Source organism: Hesperophylax consimilis, chromosome 24 (assembly GCF_061612785.1).
Source record: "Hesperophylax consimilis isolate HC1 chromosome 24, BYU_Hcon_1.0, whole genome shotgun sequence".
NCBI classification, from domain to species: Eukaryota; Metazoa; Arthropoda; class Insecta; order Trichoptera; family Limnephilidae; genus Hesperophylax; species Hesperophylax consimilis.
The window spans coordinates 4288172-4315975 of record NC_142859.1 but is presented as its reverse complement, the minus strand read 5'-3'; the positions used below and the strand labels follow the sequence as shown (position 1 = coordinate 4315975).

At 32.9% G+C, this 27804-nt stretch overlaps 2 protein-coding genes across 5 annotated transcripts in view; one reads left to right on the top strand and one right to left on the bottom strand.

The window, feature by feature from the left end:
* Nucleotides 1–1417, bottom strand: part of cyst (rho guanine nucleotide exchange factor 18 cysts) — a 183990-nt gene extending 182573 nt beyond the window's left edge. Inside the window, exon 1 of the mRNA XM_089646421.1 lies at nt 632–1417. The gene's annotated coding sequence lies outside the window, so the exon portion shown is untranslated. The remainder of the gene's footprint in view (nt 1–631) is intronic.
* LOC149411829 (uncharacterized protein C15orf61) lies at nt 1371–18738 on the top strand. 4 transcript variants are annotated; one of them, XM_089646424.1, is made up of 4 exons: nt 1371–1486; nt 3628–3783; nt 5433–5616; nt 16197–18738. In XM_089646424.1, exons 1-4 carry the CDS (start codon nt 1454–1456, stop codon nt 16322–16324), a joined length of 501 nt encoding a protein of 166 aa, XP_089502550.1. In that variant the 5' UTR covers nt 1371–1453; the 3' UTR covers nt 16325–18738. The 4 variants fall into 4 exon arrangements, with proteins under 4 accessions (XP_089502550.1, XP_089502549.1, XP_089502552.1 ...); XM_089646423.1 differs by lacking the exon at nt 16197–18738 and adding an exon at nt 13748–14240; XM_089646426.1 differs by lacking the exons at nt 1371–1486; nt 16197–18738 and adding exons at nt 1939–2187; nt 13748–14240.
* The last annotated feature ends 9066 nt before the right edge of the window (nt 18739–27804 follow it).

Here is a 27804-nt window from a genome sequence, read left to right as displayed (position 1 = left end):
ATCCCCAATTGGGGTATGTCATGAGGCTGAAGAAAGTGAGGAAGGGAAGGAGATGGGGGAGTATCTGGCTATTTGTATGTGGCTAAAGCCATAAATCAATGTTTCGATTCTACTGTTAGAATACAACCAGGACGATATTAACCACTCTTGAAAAGTGTATTACTTTAACATTTCTGGTTCAAATAAATATTACAGATAAATATTTTTTAATGTGTTTTAGTAGGTAGGTACCTCATCTGTCAAAACTTTTAATGCCTAAAAAACATTGTTAAATTTTATTTAAACTAATAGCTAATAACTGCATATTTTTTTCATTTTAAATCAGCAAGTTAAAGATTCACTTAAGGGGAACATTCTTAGCTTTAATAAGGATATTTTATATGATTTTTTTTATTGAAAATAAAGTAAACGTCATTTAGCCAGTCGAGAACAATGCACAATATTAGTTCGACATTGAAAGCATCTGCGTAAACAATGGATTAGCACCGTAAGAGCTTATCAAAGCCAAGGCATTCTTTTGCATGAATAAATGTGCGCTGAAATATTTAAATTATCGTTCAAACAACATGTAAACAAAAAGAAATTGAAGAATCTCGCATACAAAATGACGGACGTAGAAAATACAACATACTTCTCGGGTTCATTGGGCATTGGCATTGTCGTTGGCGGGGATTATGAAGAAAAACTCACAAACTTTCACTTTAAACACAAAGATTGGATATTTATCAATGAAACTACAATTAAAAAGATCAAAAAGAATATAGTACACTCATTAAAACTTATTCCAACTACTTTCACATACCCACCCACACACCTGTGGAATGTTTCAAAATACTATAGATCACAATACAAATTTTAATACTATGGATTGCAATATGGTTGAAACCCTTCTTCCACAAAAAAACTAAAACTTGACACAGCAGCGACTCTTGCGGCAAGGATGATACCTATAAAACCAATCGTATTGAAAACCGAATAACTTTGTGTTTATAGGTATCGCAACTAGAGTTGAGTCAAACACAATACTCTCAGATACAATAATAATTTGAAAAACACACAATTTTTTTTTTAAATCCCAATCTTTCACTTTTCTTTCGTTAATTTTACAACACCCCGCTAGATGGCAGTGATAGAAACTGACACTATTTTGTAGGCAAAAAATAACCTAGGATAGCTTCACTATCAGAGAATCTCTATTGTAGTCTGTAGTATTTGCACTTTGCGTCTGCTTTGACAGATTCGAATGTTTTCAAATAGATCGCACGTCAAATGAATGATAAAAACACAAAAATTAAAGAAACACGCACGATTTTGCCTCTCGGAACAGTTTTTGTTCACTTCACACCGAGGACTTCAATATTTGCACAAAGCAGGACGTCACACGCTATTTTGACAATACGCTAAAATTTCGCGGCGCCATGTTAGCAAACGGCAAAAACTTAAACCTGATACTATGGATGACAACACAAGAAGCTCTCCTCTTCAGGTAACGTAAGGAATGATTTTTGATTAGTGCCATCTACAAGGGTGTATGAAAATTAAACATTATAGCAATGAATAATTTACATCAATGATATTTCAAATATAGCGCACTTTTGTAAACGTTTTCAGATTATTTGCCCTTGCATGCTGTGCGTATTGCATAATATCATGTCTGCCTATTTTCTGCATTGTTTGCCTATTGCTAATTTCAGCAAGTTTTCCCTTTTGAAAACTAACAATGAATTTCCAGTCCGGACTATAACAAAGAGCGACAAAGAGTGTCTGTACTTCTAGTTTCAGCCGATGCGATCGCTACTGTTTAATTCAGTTCACGCCACGATTATCGAAACCACCGTGAGTGGTATATTTATGAAACCACCTGATCACTGATTGCGCTTTTTTGCACTTGATCTTGTCTTATTTATATTGCATTATTGTGTATTATTTCTATATTTATTTACCTTATTTTTTATTTGGGCCATTGCATCTTTTTACTAAATACCTGTCAAATTTTATTTTTTGCTTTATTATTTGTTTTTAAAAATAATGTTTAGAAGAATAAAAAAATATTATTTTCATTTATGAACACAGTTTGTTATGTTCACGATTTTATAAATTTTTAACTGTCAAAATTGACAGATCTATTCCCGGCGAATAAACTGAATGTTTTTGAAACATGATTTATAAATAAGATTCTCTATTCGAGTAGGTCTGAATACCATTCCTCATATTATATTCGCATTAAAAATCTTTCTTGTATAGCTGTTGAAAAGTACCTATGAAATTCGTTACATAAATGGTTCATAACCTATAAAAACGATTTTTATTTTCAGATTATGTATGAGAAATTTCTGTTGAATGTACTCTTCAAAATAATACGCTTTTAATTGTTTCGTTATGGATATAATTTCGGCTTTCCCTCATTATGTCAGCTTTGTTTCAAACTTGAAAACCTATTTATTCATAATTTTCCTTACTGTAAATGTAAAATCACAGTTGCAGGGTTCATTGCTGAATTTTAATAAATAATAATACAACATCCTACTAATTGCGCCCATAGATTCTTGTAAATGTATATATCCCAAATCTCTTTACTTGAAGTCGTTTTTGTGGATCTAAACTCAAAATCGTAAATTAACCACCCACCTTAAAATCCCATATAGGTCTTTTAGTTGTTATCCAAGAAATACCATTTTTTCTGTGTGAAGTATCCTAAGATTTGGATAAAATTATAGAAATCCGCTTTACGCTTTACAAGCTCAAATGATTGAAATAATACTTTGTTTCCACCTAATTACTACAAGAAATAACTATGTACATAGAGGATAACATGCACAAATTCGGTTCTTAGGTTGGGTTATTGAAAACATTTGTGTGTATTTAGATTGAAATGGAAACTTCCGGTAAACGTCACATCATACTAATAAAAAAAAACATGTGAAATTTTGAACTGCATGCAAAATTGCATCTTTAACCATCCATATACGAAATAATATAAATATGTAATAATAATTCACCCCTTAGATAGCATAAGCAATAGATTCAAAACAAAGGGCGTAATAGCCATCCCAATGCTAAGAACGACCACGGCCTATCACCACTACTTGTATTTAAATGTGAAATGGTACAATATAATATTATTGTCCAAAAACAATATATTATTGTACAAAATTAAGGTAACCGAAACTTTGAAATATGAACAATTCAAAAAGCAAATTAACTCCCTGAAATTGGATAGTGATATATTGTACCCTTAATATATGTAAACTTAATCTATACTATCTAGCATTTAAAAAAAATTGGCTATTGTTATAATACTAATTCTCTAAAATAATGTATATTGAATTGTGTTTGTAGTTAATTTGAAGGTTGAATTATGTTTGTAGTTATTTTGAAGATTGAATTATGTTAATTTGTATGTTTAATTACATTTGTAGTTATTTAAGACTTTGAATGTTGTTTGCACATCACCTTTTAAGCATTATTTTATTTTGTATTTACTTACTCCTCCCATAAACACAAGCCCCTGGAGCTCACCTAATGAAGTAGTATAATAATGAGGGAAAAAAAAATTTGCATGCTGTTATAATGAAGCAGAATTCTCGAATTTTACCAAGATTTGTTCTTTTTTTTATATTTTTGCAGATGATGGAATGCCTTACAAGGTTCAGTACTCAACTCCCAAAGCACAAACTATATAAATATTCTGTAAGGACTTACAGAAAACCCACGTCTTCAGAAGTGTTGACGGCTTACTTGAAACAGTGCAATGAACCACCCTGGACTTCCTACTTTATCAAGGTACACACTTACACATTCTAATGATTATTTATCTCTATGTGTTCCTAGCTTGGATTGAACCAATGTCAATGGTTCAACCCAAGCTAGGAACACATTACAAACATTCTGTGAGGACTTACAGAAAACCCACCTCTTCAGAAGTGTTCACGGCTTACTTGAAACAGTGCAAAGAACCACCCTGGACTTCCTACTTTATCAAGGTACACACTTACACATTCTAATGATTATTTATCTCTATGTGTTCCTAGCTTGGATTGAACCAATGTCAATGGTTCAACCCAAGCTAGGAACACATTACAAACATTCTGTGAGGACTTACAGAAAACCCACCTCTTCAGAAGTGTTGACGGCTTACTTGAAACAGTGCAAAGAACCACCCTGGACTTCCTACTTTATCAAGGTACACACTTACACATTCTAATGATTATTTATCTCTATGTGTTCTTAGCTTGGATTGAACCAATGTCAATGGTTCAACCCAAGCTAGGAACACATTACAAATATTCTGTGAGGACTTACAGAAAACCCACCTCTTCAGAAGTGTTGACGGCTTACTTGAAACAGTGCAAAGAACCACCCTGGACTTCCTACTTTATCAAGGTACACACTTACACATTCTAATGATTATTTATCCTGATCTCTCTTTTCCCATATTGTGCTTTTGTAATGTGTTCCTAGCTTGGATTGAACCATTGAAATTGGTTCATTTACAATATGAAATCGTTAATCCATCTCATCCATCTATTTATTGACAAATCACCGAAAGTGGAACGGTCACGCCGCCTCCCGCGCTCCATGCAAGTTGGTTTGTTCCCCTTTCCCTGATTGGCTCGACTATCTATGGAAGGAATCTTATTTCAGGGTTAGCACATGGTGAATATTCGGATTGTGATTACTGTCACCGAAGATAATAATCATATTTGGCCATCTAGTAATTTACTTAAAGATGAGGTGTGGAATGAAAACTCATTGTAGACAGGTGTAATTAATACTGCTGAATGATGCTACAAGTAAAGCAGGCTTCAAGACCCGCATTAATAAAGCCCTTCTTACAGCCCCTACCTAAACCTGCCTCACAATGTTGCCCAACCGGGTAGCGCCATAGCTTTCCTGTCTTTACACTGTACAGACAGGGGCGCTCTTGTGAGGTGTCACATAAAACAAAAAGTGTAATGCCAAGGACGAGACAAACTTTTGTACGATTTTATTGCACGCTGTCTTTTTCATACTTCTTTTGACGTCTTTTTCATATTTGGTTGCCTCTTTCACACTCTTGGACATGCGTTCACTACATCCCTCCACATTTAAACTCAAACTAGGACCACACTTTATTATATTTATAACGTATAAAAATATTTTATTTAACATAATATTTCTTCCGATTGCATAGTCTTGTGTGAAGACTTGTTTTTGTTGAATTCAACTTTTTGTAGTCCTCCATCTCAGCCTTTCTCTCTGGAACGCTGAAGTGGATGCGTCTTCTTCAGACCTGGAATGAGAGACTTAACTTAGTTGATCATTTAAGACAAAGTCGGACACCCTTAGCCCGTCAGCTGACATCCTTTATATTCACATAATTCAGACTTTAAAAGCACACAATTTTTGCAACCTCTTTATACCCTGCTTGTTTTGGTTTTGCCTAATTCCAGTATAGCAGCATCAGGGACGACCAGTTTGGCCTAGCTAACTTCAACTGGAAGGTGGGGGCCTCCAACTACCAGATCCTCAGGACAGGCTGCTATCCATACATTAAGTACCATTGCTCCAAGAAGGCATACGATGACTTGAAGCTCAGCAACAACCTCATGCGACTCATTAAAGTTGTCAATTTAGGTATGTTATGAAATGCTACATTTTTGTAAAAATAATTAACATAAATTAACTAACACACAACTCTGTTCTGGCACACACTCATTGCTTCATCTAAATTTATACATTGTCTCATGCATAGTACATATTTTGCTATTTCAATTGTTGAATGATCCATCCAAAGACTTTGCAAAATGTCAACACCATAAAAGTCATCATTAACTCATTCTTCATGCGTACTTCGTTCATCCTATACACGAGAGATTGTACATCTTTCATAATGTTAGCAATCAGCACAACATCATCAACATACTCACCTCATATTAAGACCCGGCATATCGAATTTCTACCTTGGAATATTAAAAAAAACAGGTTTTTTCCGTTATTTAACACATTAGAGGTACGAAAAAATCACAGTTTTTCTTTAAATACTTCTCTAGACATTTTCGACAGATTTTAGCTCTATTATCAAAAAATCGTGTATAATTAAATATTTTCACAGCGGTGGCTTACGTCTGTTCATTCCAATCGTTTTGAATATTAACGCGCTCTCTCTAACATTCAGATTTACATAAGCCCCTTTCAAACAATCGTCATTCGCCGCCTAGATGGCAAGCCTAATGGACCTGCGCTAGTGCTCTCGGCACCTATAATTACGTGATTTATTGTAAATAATATTTTATTGCAAATATTTGAAATATTATTTTACGTGTATGTAAGCATTTATGGGTTAAATAATATTGTTTTTCAAAAATAAAAAATATATAACAAAAATCTATTAAATTTCCGAAGTCACACATGTTGCAATCTTGCTACTAATAACTTCTTGCTACTGAGGATGAGTAAGCCCATTTTACATAGTCCCCGTATAATTATTACTACAAATATTAATATTTGGATGATTTATATAGCGTCGTTTTTGTGCAAAATCACCTCAATATACTACTAACTATATATCGTCGCATTAATTCGTAGAATGCGTAACTCCCAAATGTAAAATTTTACAGGAGGCACAAAAAACCTCGTAGTGAAAAAAAATGAAAAACGGCTTATTCTTTTTATTTATGTTTTGAACATATAATATATTTGGAAATTTACTTTCAATCATTAAACTTTTGTAAGTTAAGGCTTTCTATTTCAAATCGGAGTTAGGAAGTTTACGTAAAAACCGAGAATGGAGATACGCATTTTACAAAAGATACATACTTTTCTGCGAACAGTTTTATGAACAACCTAGCGGAAAATTTGGGAGATAGGAATTTTACATTTACAAAATAAAACTCAACAATGTATGTGTATGTCGAGGCAGTCTATTTAGATGCATTTTAATGATTTTAATGATGCGGAAGGTTATCGTTAAAGGAGTGGTAATCCTTTTCTAATGTCTGTTTTAAGTCTTGTAAATGCTGGTACTTTTCCTTCCTTAAGAGTGGGTTATAAGGCAGAATGGTGATTTGCTGGAAAACGGCTCTCTAAAACGGCTTAATACTACCTTTCGTATGTCATTCTCAGACTTCATATTTTTTGATACCAATTAATGGACTATTATTTTTCAGTCTGCCTATTTTTGTTTGTAGTTGTTGTAGGCATTCGACTATAAAAAATAAAAACATTGATACACCACACAACCCACTTTTAAAACTTCAATCCATGATTATCGCATTAATAACGGTTTTACACAATATTTAAAATTTAAAATATGTATATAATATACACATCTGTAGAAGTACGGCCTCTTATTATCGTTATGATATCTGTGGATATTAACAATTAAATAAATTCTTCATCTTGCACCAAATTTTCAACAAATTTCAGTCTTTTACTTATTACGGGAGAGAAGCCCCCGAGAACGGTGGTGAAACTATCGCTCCCTATTTCATGGCGTATATATTTCTAAAATGCCATCAAAATGTTTCATTTCTGGGTCTAAAAGTAGAATACCGACTCACTTGAAGCATTGCAATAATTTTAGGAAGCTACAAAAACGCTAAGTACTCACAAATACTCTTTTTTCACGTAAATTTGTCGCATTGTATTTTTTGAACTGTCATATTCTTTGAAACGAATAAAATACAATATTCAATGTGCGTTGTGCGTTCCTTTTCCTAACGGTTAGCACGAACGTCACGATGTTGATTTGCGTGCCATTTATGCAAGTGTGTGTGAGAATTCATTGTCGCTCTGACTCAGTTGTGAGCGCGTTTGGTAATCAAACCAAAAATTACCATCTCACGCCAAATCATTTTTAGTTTGGTAAAATCGGCAATTTTAAGTGATAACAAGTCAAGTTTTTCACTATTCCGACCTTACATGGTAAGGCGTATTCATATGAGGAGTAAACAAGTTTATTGCCGTTTTTTTATCTTTAGATTAAACAGACAAAAAAAACTTTTTAAGTCAATTTACGATTATATCACCTTTCTGCGTATACACACGTAACCATTCACACTTTGTCAAATCAAAGATATTCTATCTATGTATTGTGTTGTAAAGTTCCAAATAATAAGGGTTTTTTAGGAAACAATTTTTTCCCTACCGAGAAAATACAAGGCCTCTAAGTCTATAATAGCCAGGTAACATTTTAAACACCCAAATGAGGCAAAATTTGTGAAGCGCATATGTCGCCGTTCTATTTGTATAAAGAACAGTAACTTTAAATTCAGTAAATTTAAATGATTCACCATTTCATATATTTATTACGCGTCAATACATCTTAAACAATAGGTCGAATCGTGGATTCGTTGAATAATATTTGTATTTAGGTATTATATTTCAACCCATTGACGTAATTTTTTTCAATAGCTTTGGTCGTTAAATGAATATAACTATTATTTCCAACGGCGAGTTATATTTTGATACAGTACTAGTATGCCTTGCACGATAGCTACTGCCATGGTTAAAACAGATTATTGTTTAGCTAACACTGAATAATTTAACAAATATATAAATTTAAAAAAAACTTTCTTTTATTTTTCGAGGTCAATATTATTAATATGTATAGATATTCTATCAAATATAAAATTTTTAATTCTACCAAATAAATCCGCCTTCGATTTTCTCGAAAACGAAAACTCAAATAAAAAAAAATCATAACCCAAAATTGACTTTAAATGAAAGGTAGATTCATTCACAAGTTATACCGTTTATACCACGAGTTTCCGAACACCGTGCAAAACAACCTTTCTTTGTATTGGAAATGTTTCTGAAATGCGATTCGTAAAGCCAAAAGCCGTTCAAATCTAATTAGATTTAACAACAGCAAGTGAATGATAAACATTTTTAAAAAATGTCAAAGTAAATGCTTTACCAAAATAGTAGGTTCTGCAAATAAGTCATACCTTTTTACTAAGCTGTTTGTTTTACTTAATATTTCCGATTTCCGATTGCGTACGTGATGATGCGCGACATGATCATAACGCACATTTGACGTTGTATTTTGACAAGTTCATTAATGTACAACTACCGCCCTCTAGCGACAAAAAAATGAAGAGATTTTGACAGTTTGAGAAAATCCGCTGGCATATAACAAGCGCTTAAGGGATTAAATCTGACTCTCAAGAGAAATCTTCAAACTCTGGAGATCATTGCAGATTCGGCGACGGTTTTGTGCTGGGTGAGATCTACACTGACCGGGAGTAGTCGTGTCAGAGATGATCGTTAAGTGACGCTTGGAGTTGATGAAGGAGATTGTAGAAGAATTTGATCTGACATTGTCGATCACCCTTTGTTGTCCTGTAGAAATAAAACTGATGTACTTACTAGGGTTTGCAAGACCCGGGCAAAGAGTAGCCATGACAGGAAACGTTGTGAAAGAGACTCCTCAGAGTGTGAAGATAGGTGGGAGAGACTTGAAAGTGGAACTGGTGAGCAAACATGTGCTTTAAGCGTAGAAACTCTTCATGCTCAGCATCACTTTGGAGTAAAGTGAACGCTTCATCTTGTCCGGCTGGTCGATCCCGAGGTGAGAAGAAAGGACGTCGATAGATGCGTGCGTTCCTGCGTACAATGCAGGACAATTGACCCTCCACCATTATCCCATGAAGCGGGTAATATTAATGTTGCGACAACCTGGAGTCGCTTGGCAGTTGATGTTACTCATTTCGGTAGGAAATGTTTACTCACATTTATCGATTGCGGTCCAAGTAGATTTGCCGTGTGGCGGGAAATCGAGTCAGATAATGCAGCTTCGATTATCAGACATTTGGAAGAAGTGTTTCGGGAAAGAGGCCCGCCCAAAGTTGTTCTCATGGACAATGGTACTGCATTTTGTTCCTACAGTGTTACAGATAAGTGTAAGAGATGGAATGTTCGTCAAAGATTTTGCGCGGCATACCGACCAGCTGGAAACGGTAAAGTTGAACGACATCATCAAACAATAAAGAGAACTGCAGCCAGAAGTGGAAGCGATCCCCTGCAGGCAGTGTTTCGGTACAATCTTTGGCTGCAAAAAGTCAGGATGATCGAGGTATTGCGCTGTCTAGTATAGTTCACACTTCACACTCGTGGAGACACCCTTCTGCGCAAGTGAATATAGAAGAGGAAGTATTGACTGAGCTCTAAGTGGGCGATCTTCTTGCGGTTAAACCAGTAGATGGGAGATGCACATCGTGCATGGAAGGGTGACAGGACTTACTTCAGTCAACAACATCGAAGTAGATGGCATACCAAGACATGTGCTTGACCCGCGGAAGATGCCTGACAGAGAACGGACTGTGTCTGAGGAGAGACGAGATGGAATTGCCGCACGTTCCACCGTAAATATTTTGGGTTTTTTTGAAGAGGACAGTGAAGAACCGGATCCGGATATGCATCAGGAGGAGATCCACTTGCAAAGAGATGGTGACCTTGAAGAAGAGATAATCACAGAACAAGGACCTATTAGGTATTTACGAAACCGCAGAGGCATATAAAACAAGAGAGCTATTGCAGAGCGTCACACGGTGCAGAAGACGTCAGTTTAGACTACAGATACAAAACACTATTCGTGACTTCACAATTAAAATTAAGGTTATAAAATGTTCAAAATTTATTAATCAACTTATCTCAGTTAATTTCACGGTAAAACTATTACACCGTAAATAAATTTCCTCAGTCAAAAACACAACAAGCGTTCACGGCTCACCGGCCAATACTGAATTAAGGAGTTACGAAGTATTCGCGAGTAAAAATGGCACCATAATTTTACGCAGTTTCTTAATTTGTGTTTATCTAAAAGGTTAATTTTTTTTTAAATTTTCGAGTTTTACTAGTCGATGCGGGTCTAATTTTAACACCAGATGGCATTAAAAACGTATTTTCGAAAAATTTGGAGTTACGCACTCTACGAATTAATGCGACGATATGGAGATAATATACAGTACCATTTATACAATATATTATTTTCTTATATTATATATATTTACTCCAAATAAATACTTTTTTTTTTAACTGTAAAACGTTTGTTTTACTTGCAAACTTTTGATGTCCAATTGCCATTCCCATGATATGGAATAATAATAATCACAACATAGAATATATATAGCGCAGTTTAGTGTGATTTCACTTCAAGTGCCATTTACTATAACAAACTTAAAAACGGTAATTTAGTATTAGTGGTCATGTTCTTAAAATGAAATGGAATGGCCTGAATTAGCCCAGGTACATAACATTATGAGACGTTCTATATTCTGAAAGAGTACCACAATACTCATAGCTCCAATCTTTTCATAAGTATATTTTAGGTCATGATTGATATTTTTTCCAACAAAAACAATTTTTTGTGAAGTGAATGTGAAGTTTCGATAAATATTATCTGCCGCTGTACCAATGCCAATACTTAAATACCACCTAGATTTTTTTTAATCGTAATATTGACTTTATAGAAATATCTATTTAAAAACTAAATTTCTGAAAACGTGTAAAACGGGCTATCGCTTTTTTCACATCAACGCATCGGGGAACTGATTATTCTAAAAGTGAGGAGATTATTGCTTTAATGAATTACGCAGTTCTTTTTATATTAAAAATTTATATATTTTAATTAAAATGTAACTATCACGTATACTTTTATAAAATTTACAAATATCTTTATAAAATTCGATTTTTACCACAGACATAGGAATTAATAGACGAGAAGATAATGGCGAGGGGTAAAATCAACTGTTGAAGAACGAAGGGAGTGAAGCTGACTGTGATTCGTCAATAAATCAATCTGACAGTAAATAGGCATCTCGCATTATAATATCACCATTTACTTCTTAAAAGTAAAATCTGCTTTTGAATGAATAGACATTTTTACATGGGAGCGCAAATTACTCGCCACGTTATGAACAAATTTTCGAAGTCCAAATTCGGCAAAAAAAATCGGTTCTATTTTCAGAGTCGAATATTTCGTTTAAGTATTTAGTTAAGACACTTTTATAAATGTTCATAATTTACTTCCCAGCAACCAACCAGCTTTGTGTTTCGCGTCCAGACGTTTCTCGATGTGATAGTAACAACTGATTCATATTATACAATGTGAATATGCTTAAAATAAAGTAAAATAATGCTTATACAGGGTGTCCGGAAACTCGTAGTACAAACGGGAAACTGGTGAATCTACATCACATTTGGAGTCGATTTTGTAGTATATATTTTTTTTATTTGAGCTTTCGTTATCGAGTAAATCGAGTTTGAAGTTGATTTTATTTTATTTTTTTTTTATTTTTTTTAATCAAATTCTTATAAATTATTACTGAAGATCAAAGTACCCAACTAATTAAAACTATTTGAAATTAAAACAAATGAAGAAACTCGGATTTGAAGCATTATTTTGAAATCACCCTTCATTTAACCCGGTGTAATCATAAAATATTTCTGCTCTGCAGGGTTAAAACATCTGTTATTCAACCCTAAACACCAGAAAAAACTTTAACCCTAAAATAGCCGAAAAATATTTTTTTTCGGTTTTTTTTTTTTTTTTTTTGAAAATGCTCAAATCAAAAAACTTTATGTTTTTTTGGGTTCCCCATGTGGTGTAGATTCTCCAGTTTCCCGCTTGTACTACGAGTTTCCGGACACCGTGTATATGGAATGTAATACGACAATTGGGTTTATTCTCTTTTTCACATCTATTTTTACAAGTTTTCATAGTACAAGTCAACATTTTGCCGTGTTATTTCGTAAAATGAACCGATGATGCCTCGACCATAGTTCGCACAAGAATGATGACGTCACGTTTTCAAATTTCACTTGAGGCCATACGCGAGCACAGCCGGCTCCAATGGAACCGGTATGGGGAGTGGGGATAATACGCTTTTAATCACTTAGGGCAGGTCTACTAATATTCATATGTCTATGATTTTTACTTAATTTAAAAAAAAAAAACCAATTCAAATAAATCAACAAACAAACCTAAGGACGTGTTGTTTCGGAGAATTTGAACAATTCATCAAATTTCAACGTTCATTTTCAAGTTCTGTGAAAGATTTTTTCAAGTTCTGTTTTTATTTCAGTTTTGTCAAGCAACTAGCCTACAATGATATAAAAACAGAACTTGAATAAGTCTTTCACAGAACCCGAAAATGAACGTTGAAATTTGATGAATTGTTCAAATTCTCCGAAACAACCCGTCCTAAGTATTAGAAATTATCATTACTGGACAATTCTGTATAAATCAACAAACAAACCTAAGAATTAGAAATTATCGCTAAAGGACGACTCTATAAAAAAATGTATTATGTAAACTTATTCTAGTAAAAATTATGTTTTTTTTATTATTTTATAGTTACACATACTTTATTTATTTAAGAATGCGTCCATTTGAAGATATATTTAATGCATTGATAACTGGAAAAACCGAATAAGTTTGTTTTGTATTGACCATTGAATGATGATGATGTTTTTTTGCATAACTTCACACAGCCCGTGTCATCTTTAAGGATGCTTTGTCGAGGGTCTTTTTGAAGAAAGTAAGGAATGAAACTGGATCTTGAAGAGATCTATGTTGTAAAAGGGAAATAAACAAAAGTCAGCAAACAATAACGAAGTTTCTGCTTCATATGAAAAAATCTATCTTCGGCTAACTCAAACATTTTGACAATCTTTAATAGTAATATTGGGATTTAAATCTTTTTTAATGTTAATATTTTCAGTTAATACTTCTCCACTATTGATGCTGATTTTGCTTTTCTAGGTTGGACAAAAATGATGCAGTCGAAGGAGGAGAAGAAAGATGCATCGTCGACTTTTTCTTTTTTATTAACCAACTGCAATCTATATCTGATCATTCTCCTTTTGGTCGCGGATTTGGAAACCTTATTGTCAAGTCAGAGCAAAGAGTTGACCTAATGTCGAAAATATTGTTTGAATGTAACATGTGTCGCAAATAAATCAAATCATAATCAGTTAAATAAGTCATAAAATAAAATAAACTTTATTTCTGTAAGTTAGTTAAATAGCCCTTCAAACTTCACTGTCTGTTTTGTTGTACCCAGGGTTCAAATCCCCAGGGAAAAAATTACTTAAAACAATATAAATTATTTTTGTTTTGTTATAAATTATCTTCATGATAGATACGGTATACATAATATACGGGTATATAATTTATGTATATAACATAAATTTACATCTATATATTTACATATTTTCTGATATTATAATATATAAGATAACATATTATATCGACCTTACAAGAAAAACCTTAATGATAAAAAAATGGTTTTAACTTTATAAGAGAAATATCATTAAAATTCAATTGAAATTTTTAAATGTGTATTCATTTGATAAAAAGTATAAAATATACAAATATCAGTTACATTCTAATATAATATTTAAAAAAAAACAATAACAATGTCTCACAGGTTGAGAATTACTGGCATTTTAAATAATGGTCCGTGCGCCAAAACCCACATTGCTACTAATCCACCGAGATAAAAAATTTATTTATCAAGTGCCAAATAACTAACCACGGCAGCTGCTCTTCGACTCTTACTACGTTTAGCCGTTAAATGCATGGCGACTTTTGTTAATTACATGTCACATGGAGACTTTTTAGGTTGCTTTCAATAGTTGTCAATAGATGTAGCAAATGTAAGAGATCGTAAATTTAAATTCGCTTATACTTAAACAACTATGGTTAAACGAACCTTATGAAAACTAATAGAGGTGGGCGTTGCCAATTTACAATTCGAAAGACGGTATGCTGGGCCTTAAACACATCACATATAAACTTCTCAAAATAATACACATTTTCATGAATATAAGAAACATATATAAATTAAACAATATATTAAGCACTTTGCCAATCCATCATAGAATACGGAATAATTTCTTGGGGAGGAGCAACAAACTTAGCTATCGGTCATATGGCAATTACACAGAAAACTATCATAAAGGTAATACTTAAAAAATCATAGAATGACTTACAGTGACCAAATATTCAACATGTTTGATATACTAGATATACGCCAAATATACATGAAAGCACTATTAAATTACATTTTTCACCAAAAAACTAAATTTAAACCAATACCAACTAACTCTAATATGTACACCCGTTATACAAGCGTACATACAAAACATAAATACTCTGTCGATAAGCACAAGCTTTGGACAATGACACCATATATACCAGGTAATGAAAGCATTTAACAATCGTACACTCGACATAAAAAATGAGGAAAACAAAATTCATTTCACAAAAAAAATTAAGGTATGGATTATTGAACAAAAAAAGATTATGTATTACAAAAAAATGTATCTTAAAATAAAAAATAAAATTACCTGCATAATACATATCGTACAAAAGTAGACTAATAATTAATTACACACATATTGCTTAGTTTTTATAAAAACCTTTGATTATTTTAATTTCAAAACATTATTATATTTTAATTCCTTTTATATCTTAAGGCGATGCCATACGTAGTAATGCAAAATCATGTGTTTTTGGTTTGAAAATTTTTCAGATGCTTTAATTAAATACTACGAGTAGAATACATCTTGGCCTTTGAAATAATCGAGTATTTTTTAGATAAGTCTTTTTATAAGCCCAGAAAAAAAAAGTGTAAAGGCTTATGAAAACTGCTTTAAAGTTCAAAATCTCCTACTTACGAACCCATTTTCGGTTTTTTTTTTTTTTGTGTAATGTGGCAAATTAAGTTATTTATGAAATGATCGATAAAAAATTAAATATTTATTCCTGAACATCCACAAAATAAAATAAAAGGCACTTTTTGGCCATGTTTTTTCTTGCATAAATCAAAACAGGCGGATGGTGTTAAGCGGGAATTTCAACGTTATCGCCATCCACGTAAGGGTTGTTATTGATAGCGGCTTAATTTAAAATATTCCACGACGTAGTGCATCGCCTTAATGTTTCTTTTAAATTCGTTTAATTTAACATAATTTCAATACATTTTATTTAAATACAATTTGTCCCATAAAATTTTAAAATTGTGGCTTCAGCACGGGTAAGCACCCCAGTGAGGCTCACATTACCAAATAACATTTTATTGAAGAAATAAAAACTTATCAATAAATGAAAAATTAAAAAAAACTTTCGGACTACTTATTTTCTGTGTCTTTTCTATTTATTATTCTTTTAATAATCGAATAAAATTGAAATAATGATCTAATTACAGGAATTCCATGTCTTCTGTATGGACTAGCTGCCACACAACTTATTCGACATGAAGAAATTGTTGAAACAGCCGAGGGTCCAGTTCCTATTTATTTTCTTATCCCTGAAGAAAAGGGATCAACACATTGAAATGTTACTGTAGGAATCACAAGAGAATGAGAACAACAAACATTCACATTAGTATGTGGGTACCTTTGTACAGTACTAATCTCTTACTAATAGGCCACCCCGAAAATCGGGCAAGCGTCTAATTAGTGAAAGCAAATTAGCTTAAAATTTAAACAAATATTTCTTAAGAACAAACACTGCTGTCGATCTATTGTAAAAATTTTGTTTTTTGGTAAATGGCTTTGGCACACAGAATGCTATCTGTCGCGGTGGGCAGCGATCGCGGGATCGGCCCGGCAGTCAGCGATCCAGTATCGTGGTTGCTTCCTAGCGGGCAAATCTGTATTTTTTTTAACAGTTTTTGTTTGGAATGAATAATTCAGACGAGGAGCATCTTTTTATTCTATTAGTACTACAAAGTAATAGACAAAAAGATAATGTTGGGTACATGACATCAATATGAAACGAAAAAGATTTGGAGAGTACCACCTCTTTTAATCATGTTTTATATATTTTTGTATACTATTTTATTATTTGTGTATAATTCTTGAGAAGTGTCATACATACACTCTCACTTTTTCTATAAATAGCTCCGTTTCTTCCGCCATTGGGTCGATCGTTTGGTTGATTTTGTGATTTTGTACAACTGTATCAACAATACTGATGAATTATAGAGGTTGGTTTTGTGTTTTTAACTAGTAAAAATAAAAGTGGTTATCTGATGTCAAGTGAAGGATTACTATTATAATGTATATATTCATTCATAGATTATGCAGTCGGCACGACTGACCATAATCCTTAGAAACTTGATCGGGAGAGGCTGGTTTGGAGAGACCCTTTGACCTCTCCAACCGGTCTCTCGACTCATCGTCTTGCGTCGTAGTGGGGGGGATATACATCCGTCACTCCTGGACACACTGATCCCTAGATTCCTACCCAACCCTCATACCTTTTACCTTCCCAGAACTTCCCATTCAATTCAATTTTCTCAAGGCCTTCTGTGTGGGGTTAATATAAAAATGTACGAAATCTCGACTCAGACAGATCAATACAATTGATTATGTATCTAAGAAAGAATTTTGGTATTTGAAAATGTGTGATCGATTTCTGCAAAAGTGAGATTGACCTTACTTCTGGCATTGGGACATGCCCACACACTCTTCTTTCCATTGTCTCTTCAGTGTATTTAAAAACCTAATTGGGATTTCCACAGATGAAAAAAAACACTTTAATTTTTTTTTTAAATAAAATAAATTAAATTAATTAATTAATAAATAATCCTACACCATCTATCTAAAGAAATAAGAACTAATTATCGACAACATCACTATTAGCCAAAATCACAACCAGGCATAATGGCAACTACCAATAAAGTCCAAACACGATCAAAACAAACCGAATCACCACATCGAACTGATGCCTGTGCAGACCAGCAATATGATAAATTTATAAAGTATGTCGATAAAAAGATGGAGGATTTAAAGCAACAACTATTCAAAAAAATTGAAGATGAGACACTGAACATAAGAAAAATTTTTGAATTTGATATATCAGATATGAAAAAAAGTGTTGACCTCAGCCGTCAATATCTCATAAACATGACAGAAAAAATTGATGAAGCAAGCAAATCTCTTGAATTCGATGATAAACAACATTTCAAAGAAAAATTAAGGAAACATGAACCAATTGTTATAATTAAACCTAAAAATCATGAAAAAAAAAACACAAGAAGACATAAAGAACAACATAGATCCAGTTGATGTGGGCGTGGCCGGAATCAAGAATTTCAAAAAAGGATCAGTTATAGTGGAATTAAAAAACACAGAGGCAACAAAAAAGATCCGAAAAGAAGTTATCACTAAGCTTGGGGATAGGTATGATGTTGATATTCCTAAACCCAAGAATCCAACAGTAAAAGTGATAGGAATGACGGATAAATATACCGCCGAAGAAATAGAAAATAAAATAAGGATGCAAAATGATTATATAGACAAGGAAAACTCAAAAATATCGGTAAAATTTATAAAAGAAAATAAAAAAAGTAGTGAAAACAATAACTTTACTGTATTCATAGAAGTAGATGGAAAAACACACTCAAAAATGTTAGAGGAAGCGAAGATAAATATTGGATGGAATAGATGTGCTGTCTTCGATCATCTCTCAGTTTTGAGATGTTTCAATTGCAACGGATACAGACATAAAGCAGGCGTTTGTAAAAATAAAAAATCATGCGGAAGATGCTCAAATGAACATGATACGTCAGACTGTCAGGAAAATAGTGAAAAAATCAAATGTGTAAATTGCAAACTGACAAATGAAAAACTTTCATTAAATTTGAATGATAATCACCATGCATGGAGCAAAGAGTGTCCTATTTACAAAAGAAACATAGAATCGGAGAAGAGAAAAATTGATTTTTTAGGATAAAAAAAAAGACAAACGTATACTATTTAAATATTTCAAGTCTTTTGGCCCACGTAAATGAAATTGAAGTTTTATTACAAGAAATGAAACCAGAAATTTTAATGTTAAGTGAAACATGTATAACCAGTGATATTTACGATTCTGAAGTATCATTTATTGGGTATTCAACTGTAAGATGCAATTCATTTAGTCGGCATACGGGAGGAGTTCTAATGATTATTAAAAATGGTATATCTTTTAAAATAATATCAAATGAAGTGTTTGATGAAAAAAATACATGGATACTGGCAGTACAAATAAGAAAAAACTTTATTAAAGGAACATACGCTGTATTATACCACTCACCAAACCAAAGCCATTCAAAATTCTTAGATTTTTTCGAAAGTTGGTGTAGTAAAAACATGAAAAATCAAGATATGTTTTATGTAACCGGTGACTTTAACATTGACATGAAAGTCAAGAATACCTACAGTAATAGACTTCAGAGTTTAGTGAATTATCTAGGAATGAAACAATTTGTGACCAAACCAACTAGAATCTCAAATACATCAGCAAGCATTATTGATTTAGTCATAACAAATCATTTTTACTTGAATGTTAATGTTATGGATACTCCAAAAATATCTGACCACGAAAATATATTAACAATATTTGAAACGACCACAAGTCCGAAGCCACAGGGAATACGAAATATAACGTATAGAAAAAAAAATAACTATAATAAGGATACATTGTGTACAGCATTACAAAACAAAAAATGGATCTGCGATACCCAAGGAAATTTAGACGGAAAAGCCGATGAACTAGTAGGACATCTGAAAACAGTAGTAAATGAGCTAATGCCTTTAACTAATATTATATTAAAAGATACAAATAAATGGTATACGAAATCCTTACATATTCTACAAAAACAAAGGGATACAGTCTATAAAGCCTGTAAAATACAATTCACTGAAGAAAGGTGGGAAACTTATAAGAAACTTAGAAACATGTACAGTACAGAAATAAAACATACCAAAAATTCGTATATCAGGCAAAAAATAATTACCTCTCAAAGTGACTCAAGAAAAATGTGGACTACACTTAAACAAAGAAATTATAAGCGGCAAACAGAGGGAAAACATTAAGGAAGTTCGGTTTCCAGATGGAGTTGAAGATGATACACTTAAAATAGCCCAAAAATTTAACACAAATTTTGTACTTAGTGTCGAAAACATAAATAAGAGTATTCCATTAGTCGCAGATACCTCTTCTCAATCATCGGAAAAAAGAGAGAATAAAAATATTTTCAGGTTTAATAAAATTGACAATGAGTATTTAATGAAAATCATTAAAACAATGAAACCAAAATCATCGCCGGATGGAATTACTATAAGCATAATCAAAGATGCACTGCCAGCTATAGGAGACAGATTAGTTGCACTAATAAATGAATCTCTGACTAAGGGAATTTTTCCGCAGTCATGGAAAACCTCCATAATAACACCAGTGCCCAAAATAATAAATGCTAAAAATTTCGAAGACTTCAGACCAATAAATGGATTGCCTAAATATGAACAATTACTAGAATGCATTGTGAAAGAACAGATGAGTAAATTTATAGAAAAAAATAACATCCTAGTAAAAGAACAATCTGGGTTTAGAAATAAATATTCCTGTGAAACAGCAATAAATTATGTGATAAATGAATGGAAAACAGCTATGGATCAGAAGAAAATCACAATAGCAGTGTTCTTGGATTTTAGACGTGCTTTTGAAACGATAGACAGAGAAAGACTAATAATGAAATTGAAGGACATAGGAATCCGTGCTAATGAATTGCAGTGGTTTATTGATTACTTAAAAAATAGAAAACAAAAAACCAAAATTGGAGATACTATCTCTGAAGAACAAGAAATCAACATTGGAGTTCCTCAAGGATCTGTTTTGGGACCGCTCCTATTTATTTTATATATTAATGATATAGTGAAGTGCTTAAAGTACTGTTCCATCAAACTTTTTGCAGATGACACACTTTTATATATTATAGCAAATAATATTGAAGATGCGTTGTCAAAAATACAAAATGAACTTAATGAATTATCTAAGTGGTTAAACATAAATAAATTGAAATTAAATGTAACTAAAAGTAAATTTATGGTATTAGGGAAAAAACTAAACGTAAATACTGTCCTAAATATAGACAATCAAAATATGAAAGAAGTAAAAGAAATTAAATACCTGGGAATCATAATAGATAACAAGTTAAAATTTAACACTAACTTTGAAATTTTAAATAAAAAAATGGCGAAAAAGGTTAATTTCTTAAGTAGGATAAAAGGAAAAATGGACATTAAAACAAGGATATTGGTCTACAATACCACTGTAGCATCCCATCTAAATTATTGTACAAGTGTAATATTTCTAAGTAACAAAACCCAAATTAAGAGAATGGAAGTAATCCAGAACAGAGGCATGAGGTCAATACTGTGTTGTAGCAGGTACACCAGAATAAAAACCATGTAACGTCAACTCAATATTTTAAGTGTGTGGCAACGATTAGTTTATAATACCTTAGTGTTTATTTATAAGCTAAAAAATAAAATGTTACCTGACTATATGTCAAAGAATGTTAGAATTAATAGTGCAGTTCATTTATATCCTACGAGAAACTGCAACGATTTTAGGCTTCCTAAAACACACTTATCAGAAACACAAAACAATATTTATTATAAAGGTTTTAAAATGTTCAATGAACTCCCGGCAATTGTTAAGGAAGCTAAAAGTCTTGCAGTTTTTCGTGGATTATGTCTCAATGTTGTTAAATCTAAATTTTAGTATGTAAGAAGTAAATAATATTGTAGTAGTCATAGAAAATAATATATTAGGTATAAGATGTAAACTCTTATAACTAAATAAAATATACATTAAAAAAAAAAAAAAAAAAGATGAGACTTATAGGATGGCTATAATTATTATTGTCTAAGTGAAATTATTACTACTAACATAAAAATACCATGATCTCCAAACGCATTGCACTCTGAAGTGTTCATGTATTAACAGAATTCAAGCGAGTGAAGATAGGGTCCCGTTTGAGAAAATGAATTTTGCTTTAAACCGCTATATCTTTGAAAATAATACATAATATATTTGAATGGATTTTTATTTTACATAGTCACCCCATCCCAATTAAAGCCTACTTTGTAATACAACTCCATTAACTGAAGTTAAAGTCAGTTTTGGGCCATTGTAAAAATGTATGTATTTTATTACATTACAAAATATTTGGTTTTCACTTTTGCACAAATCATATTACAAAAAAAAGAACCCTTTCCGCATCTCCAGTGCCATAAGTTCAAGGATTTACTACCAATTGTACAGATTAAATATTCTTCCGCACAGGAGACGAGAAGATAAGATCACATTTTACATTTATATACATTTTTAGTTAGGACCCTTACAAAAAGATTGGTATACAATATTCATATAGAATTATTGGACAGCAATGCCTTTACAGCCATCTATGTAGACCCGCGTAAAGGATAGAACTACCCTACCTTTTTAGGTAACAAATTAGTTGCGCCCTTGAGGTGATTTTCTCACGAAAATGGCGCTATACAAATAATCCAATTATTATTATATGTAAAAATGTAAATAAATATTTTTAAACTTACGAAATACGCTTTCAATTGTTTTTCAAATGAATAGTTATAGGTAATAAAAGTGTGCTAATAAGAATTTAACTCTTAATTGAATTTAACTTTAGGTGCATTTTTTATTAGTGTACTTTTTTTCATTAATCTGTTTAAATAAACATGTTCTTCACCGATTGCTTTGAAATTTTGACACAACTTTGCATTTGAATACGCGTGTGTTTTTATATACCTATATTATACAGATATCACTGGTGACATGTAAAAACACATTTTTTTTGTAAATGATGTAAATGAATGTATGATGTAAATGATAAAAAAAGCATGTCACCAAACATGCTTTTTTTTTTAAACAGTGCCATCTGTTGGACGTAAATGCAACACAGGCTATTGTTTCTCTATCTGCACAGACAGATTGAGCCACAGCGAAGCGTGGCGGGGTACAGCTATTAATATAAATAATTCAATAATCTACGAAATTAATTTTTACTATTTATTATTACTGGTTTGTGCTGAATAAAAAAGGTTTTTGTCAATGTCCATATCTATAAATGCAGCATTTTGGCTCAATCAATTACATTCGTCGAGTTACATATTTTGTACTTACTTGTATTTGTTTATTGTGCTTACTTCCCAAGGAATTAACGATGGCATAATGCCGTAACTGCAAAAAAGAGACTTCCATAATGAGAGAACCTCTTTTTTTAAAATACAGCATTCTGCCAGGACAATGAGGACAACCCCACAAATATGTACTCTGTTTTACCATTACAACACTGTTGCCGTGCAGGAGACGGCACAATGCGCGCTTCTTGGCCTTACATATGGGCAGCTATCATCAGCACTTTGTTATTTTTCTTGCAAACTAATAGTAGTAACAATTTAACATTTGGTAAATGGTTCGACTATGAAACAATTTGAAATGTTAAAAAAGAAACAAACATATCATTTATATCAGAATCGTGATACGTAAATTTGTATTTTTGAATTGAGGGTCAACCGAACCTTTCACTAAATATGTAATTGTTACTACTGTTTAGTTTACGAAGAAAATAACAAAGTGTCCATAAAAGTTTTACGTCTCAAACTAGCTTTTTGGAGATATTTCATATTGACAATACACGGGCGCAGTGTCGAATGAGCAAGTGACAAGGTAGATAATGCACCTAAATAACCTATAAAAAATATATGAAAATTAATTTGCTTTTCAAGTAAAAATGAAGATATCATAATGGTTTCAATTGAAATGTTTACCTGTTTATTTACTTGATGTTATAAGCACATACCTTAATACTTGCACGTTTACATACCTATTGTATTATTCAATTTGAAGGAAGCTAATATTATGTAGACGGGGAAGTAACAAAATAAATGCAAATTTGTGCAGATATATTAAAAAAGTGCAACAGTTGTTGTTTCAAAATATCGTTTGTTGACAAAATGTAAAAATAATGTGATATTTGTTTAACGTGCTTTTGATTGTTTCAATAACATTTCATTATATGTATACATATATATAAGCATAAAATCTTCTTCCTGAAGCAGCAAGAATAGTTTTTGGTTCACAATGTCGTTTCCACCATGAGTTATGGAGCTTTTAAATAGCCATATAACCATAAAAACTAAGAGGAGATGTTGGACAAGAAAATAAGGTTAGCTGGGTTTGTACTTATTACCTGTCTACATAAGTAAAAATGTAAGTTTTCGTTTGTTCAAAATCTCCGAAAATTCTCCACCGATTGCATGTTTTTTTGAAAAACAGCGCCATCTGTTGGATAAACATGCTTTTTTTTAAAACACTGCCATCTGTTGGACAAATATGGTTTTTTTTAAAGCATTGTAATCTGTTGGACGTAAAAGCAACATGCGCTATCGTTTTTCTATCTGCACAGACAGACTGAGCCCCACAAGGTGTGGCGAGGTACAGCTAGTATTTCTATAAAACAGAAATTTGCATGTAATCGGTTATTTATATTTTGCGCCAGTAATGGCTTTTACAAAACTTGTGGTATACATAATAATTTAGTGAGACAGTAATCATGAAGTCAAATTTTCTATTTCAATTTTATAAAAGCATGCAGAATAATGGTATTAGCTAACATTAACTATTATAGCCTTCTTATAACTATATTCCGTACAGTTAAACAGTTATACTATTTCGGCGAAAGTGTTGCCAACTGCTTGGTTGGTATAATGGTGAATTAATAATATAACCACTTAAGGTACCTAATTCACTTGTTGAATAAATTAATTCCAACGATTCGGCTCTGGTATCAATAAGATTTATTACCTTTTACAACGGTAATAATGTACACACCTTTAAGTGTTATCGTAATTTGTTATTTCAATTTTATTTATAAATAATCTTTGAATTATTAGATTTATTTTCTAACATAACTTTTTTTTCATAAAAATTAACTCTCGTTTAATTTTATTTCAACTGAACGGCTGGTTTTGAATCAACATGAGTTTCTTTTTTGCATTTTGGTCATCATTTCATTGTTGAGGATATCTGAAGGATTACCTGTATGTATTAATTCCATTATTTTCATAATAATTAATTATTTATTTTGGAGGTTAAAACAAGTCAATTACTGTTAAATTTATTGTGAAATCAGATATCAGAGAATCAGTAGAATGTTGCCTGCTCATTAAATTATTAGCCACCTCTGGTATGGAGTCCCTAAGTACCTGAAAAAAATCCTTGATTCTGTGCAGAAACGGAATGTGTGTTTGATCGATTCCCCTCTCCTAACAATGAATTGCAATCCTTAGAGCACAGTCGTCAGGTAGATATGCTGTCCTTGTTCTACCGGTATTACAATGGAAGATGCTACGAGGAACTAGCATCATTGATCACATAAACATAAGTACACGTCTGACATTTGTCACATGCAATGACTAAGGTCTTGAGAATGGGCTGTTTCTATGACTAGTTCTTGAGTTCAACAGCTCTGTGTTTCCTCCCTCCAACAACACCACAGAGGAAGGAGTGAACATGGTTCTCATCAAAACCCATGTTCACTCCTTCCTCTCCTCAAAAAGACCTTCCACACAACATGCACAAAGATGACATAGGCCCTGATAGGGAATAGGGAGATGGAGTTAATAAAAAATAATAACTTTTTCTGTGAAAGCCATGGAACATCTACACCGCGCCGCATTCACACCGAACCGACTATTTAAAGCCCCATCTAAGCATTATGTGGGCACAGCGGCTGTGGAAGTCCTTATCCTATTGATGGCGAACCAGAGTTAACGAGGCAGTGAGAACCCAGGCTGTCTCTCAGTGTGGTTATGTATGAGATAGGCAATTCCAACGTCAGCCGATTGCCATCTGAGTTCACACCTATCTTCTCTGGAGTGAGAGGTATTCGGAGGAGCCTCTCTCCTTCCATTCAAAATGGTTTTCGGGACTTCAAGTGGCATGCAGGGTGAGAGACGACATCATCTTGCAAAGATATTGCACTTTTCTGCAATGCCTTCTTGTAATAATAATAATAACGTAGCATTTATATAGCGCAGTTTAGTGTCATTTCACTTCAAGTACGCTTTACTATAACAAACATAAAAATAGTAATTTAGTATTAGTGGTCAGTAATGCCTCAGTTTTACAATCTCCAGCCTGAGATTTGGCTGGGTTATGTTTGCAAGCACGAGTAGCCAAGGGAGAGGTATGGATTTTAGAGACTCACTAATGATTCGCATTGTAGCATTAAGGCGATGCACTACGTCGTGTAATATTTTGAATCGAGCCGCTATCAATAACACACCTTACGTAGATGGCGTAAAGGCTTAAATTCCCGCTTAACACCATCCACCTTTTTTGATTTATGCAAGAAAAAAACATTGCCAAAAAGTGCCTTTTATTTTATTTTGTGGATGTTCAGGCACAAATATTTAAATGTTTTTCTATCATTTTATAAATAACTTAATTTTCCATATTATACAATAAAACCATAACCGAAAATGGGTTTGTAAGTATGAGATTTTGAACTTTAAAGCAGTTTTCATAGGCCTATACATTACTTTTTTCTGGGCTTATAAAAAGACTTATCTAAAAAATACTCGATTATTTCAAAGGCCAGGATGTATTCTACTCGCAGTATTTTATTAAAGCATCTGAAACATTTGTAGGCGACCAAATTTTCAAACCAAAAACACGTGATTTTGCATTACTACTCTCCTTAAGTTGAACATTGATCATAGAAGTGTGAGCGCTTCTAGTTCATACTGGAGCACAATATTCAACTGTTGAGAAAACCAGGGTAATGGATGCCATTCTTAGTCGTATCCCCAGCTAGTTCCAGCTAGCTAATTGACTGTGTTGAGCCTTGTCCTGGTTTGTTTGCTCACTGTGCATGTGTTGCCGGTAGTTCAACCACCTGTCCAAAGTAACTCTCAGATAGCGGGGGGTGGGGGTTATGGTAAATATACATATTTTTCCATCAAACTGAACACAATTTGGTATTCGCCTGTGAATCGTTAAGATGGAAAGCTGTCACGACTGTTTTCGACCCATTTGGCTTTAGTTGCCAATTGAGGAAATATTCTTCTATAGCCTTTAGGTCAGAATTAAGGGTCTCTTATATTACTTTAACCCTTTAAATATTAGGAAACTAAATTCATATGATGTTTGGGACCAAATTTGGTCGCCTAATAATTAACGATTTAAGGGTTTTGGCTTGGGCTGTGTCGGCGATGTCATTTTCAGATACAATTTTTCTGCCTTCATTGTGAGGAAGGTCTCCGGTGTGGATGTTAAAAGTGATGGGGATAAGGTGGACTGTAATCATTATTATGGTTTTGAAAGTGACACCACGGTACAGCGTTGTGAATAGTGGAATTGGTAAGGTATCTGATTTACCCTATTATTTAGTTCCACGTCTTGTTGAGAATCGATCTTACAAGCACTGAGAGATCACTAACTTGGTAGGTAATCACTGCACATGTTTACGGAAGAGACTGACTGGTACATTTGTTGTAATGGTCAGCAATATACAGGGTGTATCGGCACGTACCCGACAAACTTTAACCAGATATTCCTTAGCATATTTGCAGTAAAAAATCTTATGTGCACTTTGCTGTCCGGTAACGTTTTGTTTTAATAAAAATATTATTATTCATATTTTCACCACATATCACCACTGTTTTATCCTTTGTCAAAGTTTGAAAACCCATCTGGCAATATTTTATTCGAATTCCGTTGAATAATGTACGTGTGTATCTATATTGGCGCGCTTTTACAATCACAACGAAATGGCACGGCACCATTCGTCTCATTTTTAACTATTATTATTTAGTGTGTGCGAAAGAGCGAAGACGCTCTTCGACATACTTGCTTATAAAAGCTGTTTAACACGAAAAGCAATGCCAATGACAGTGATGTAGTGTGGAAATTTTTAATTTTTTTGTTTTTAATTGAAAAAAAAATGCTACCGGATA

Bases quoted from the DNA above. Each gene is read 5' to 3' on its own strand.
- LOC149411829 (XM_089646423.1), top strand. From the start codon at position 1,454: ATGGATGACAACACAAGAAGCTCTCCTCTTCAG. The intron at 3,784-5,432 runs GTACACACTTAC...GCCTAATTCCAG, and splicing joins GGACTTCCTACTTTATCAAG to TATAGCAGCATCAGGGACGA. The intron at 5,617-13,747 runs GTATGTTATGAA...TTGCTTTTCTAG, and splicing joins CATTAAAGTTGTCAATTTAG to GTTGGACAAAAATGATGCAG.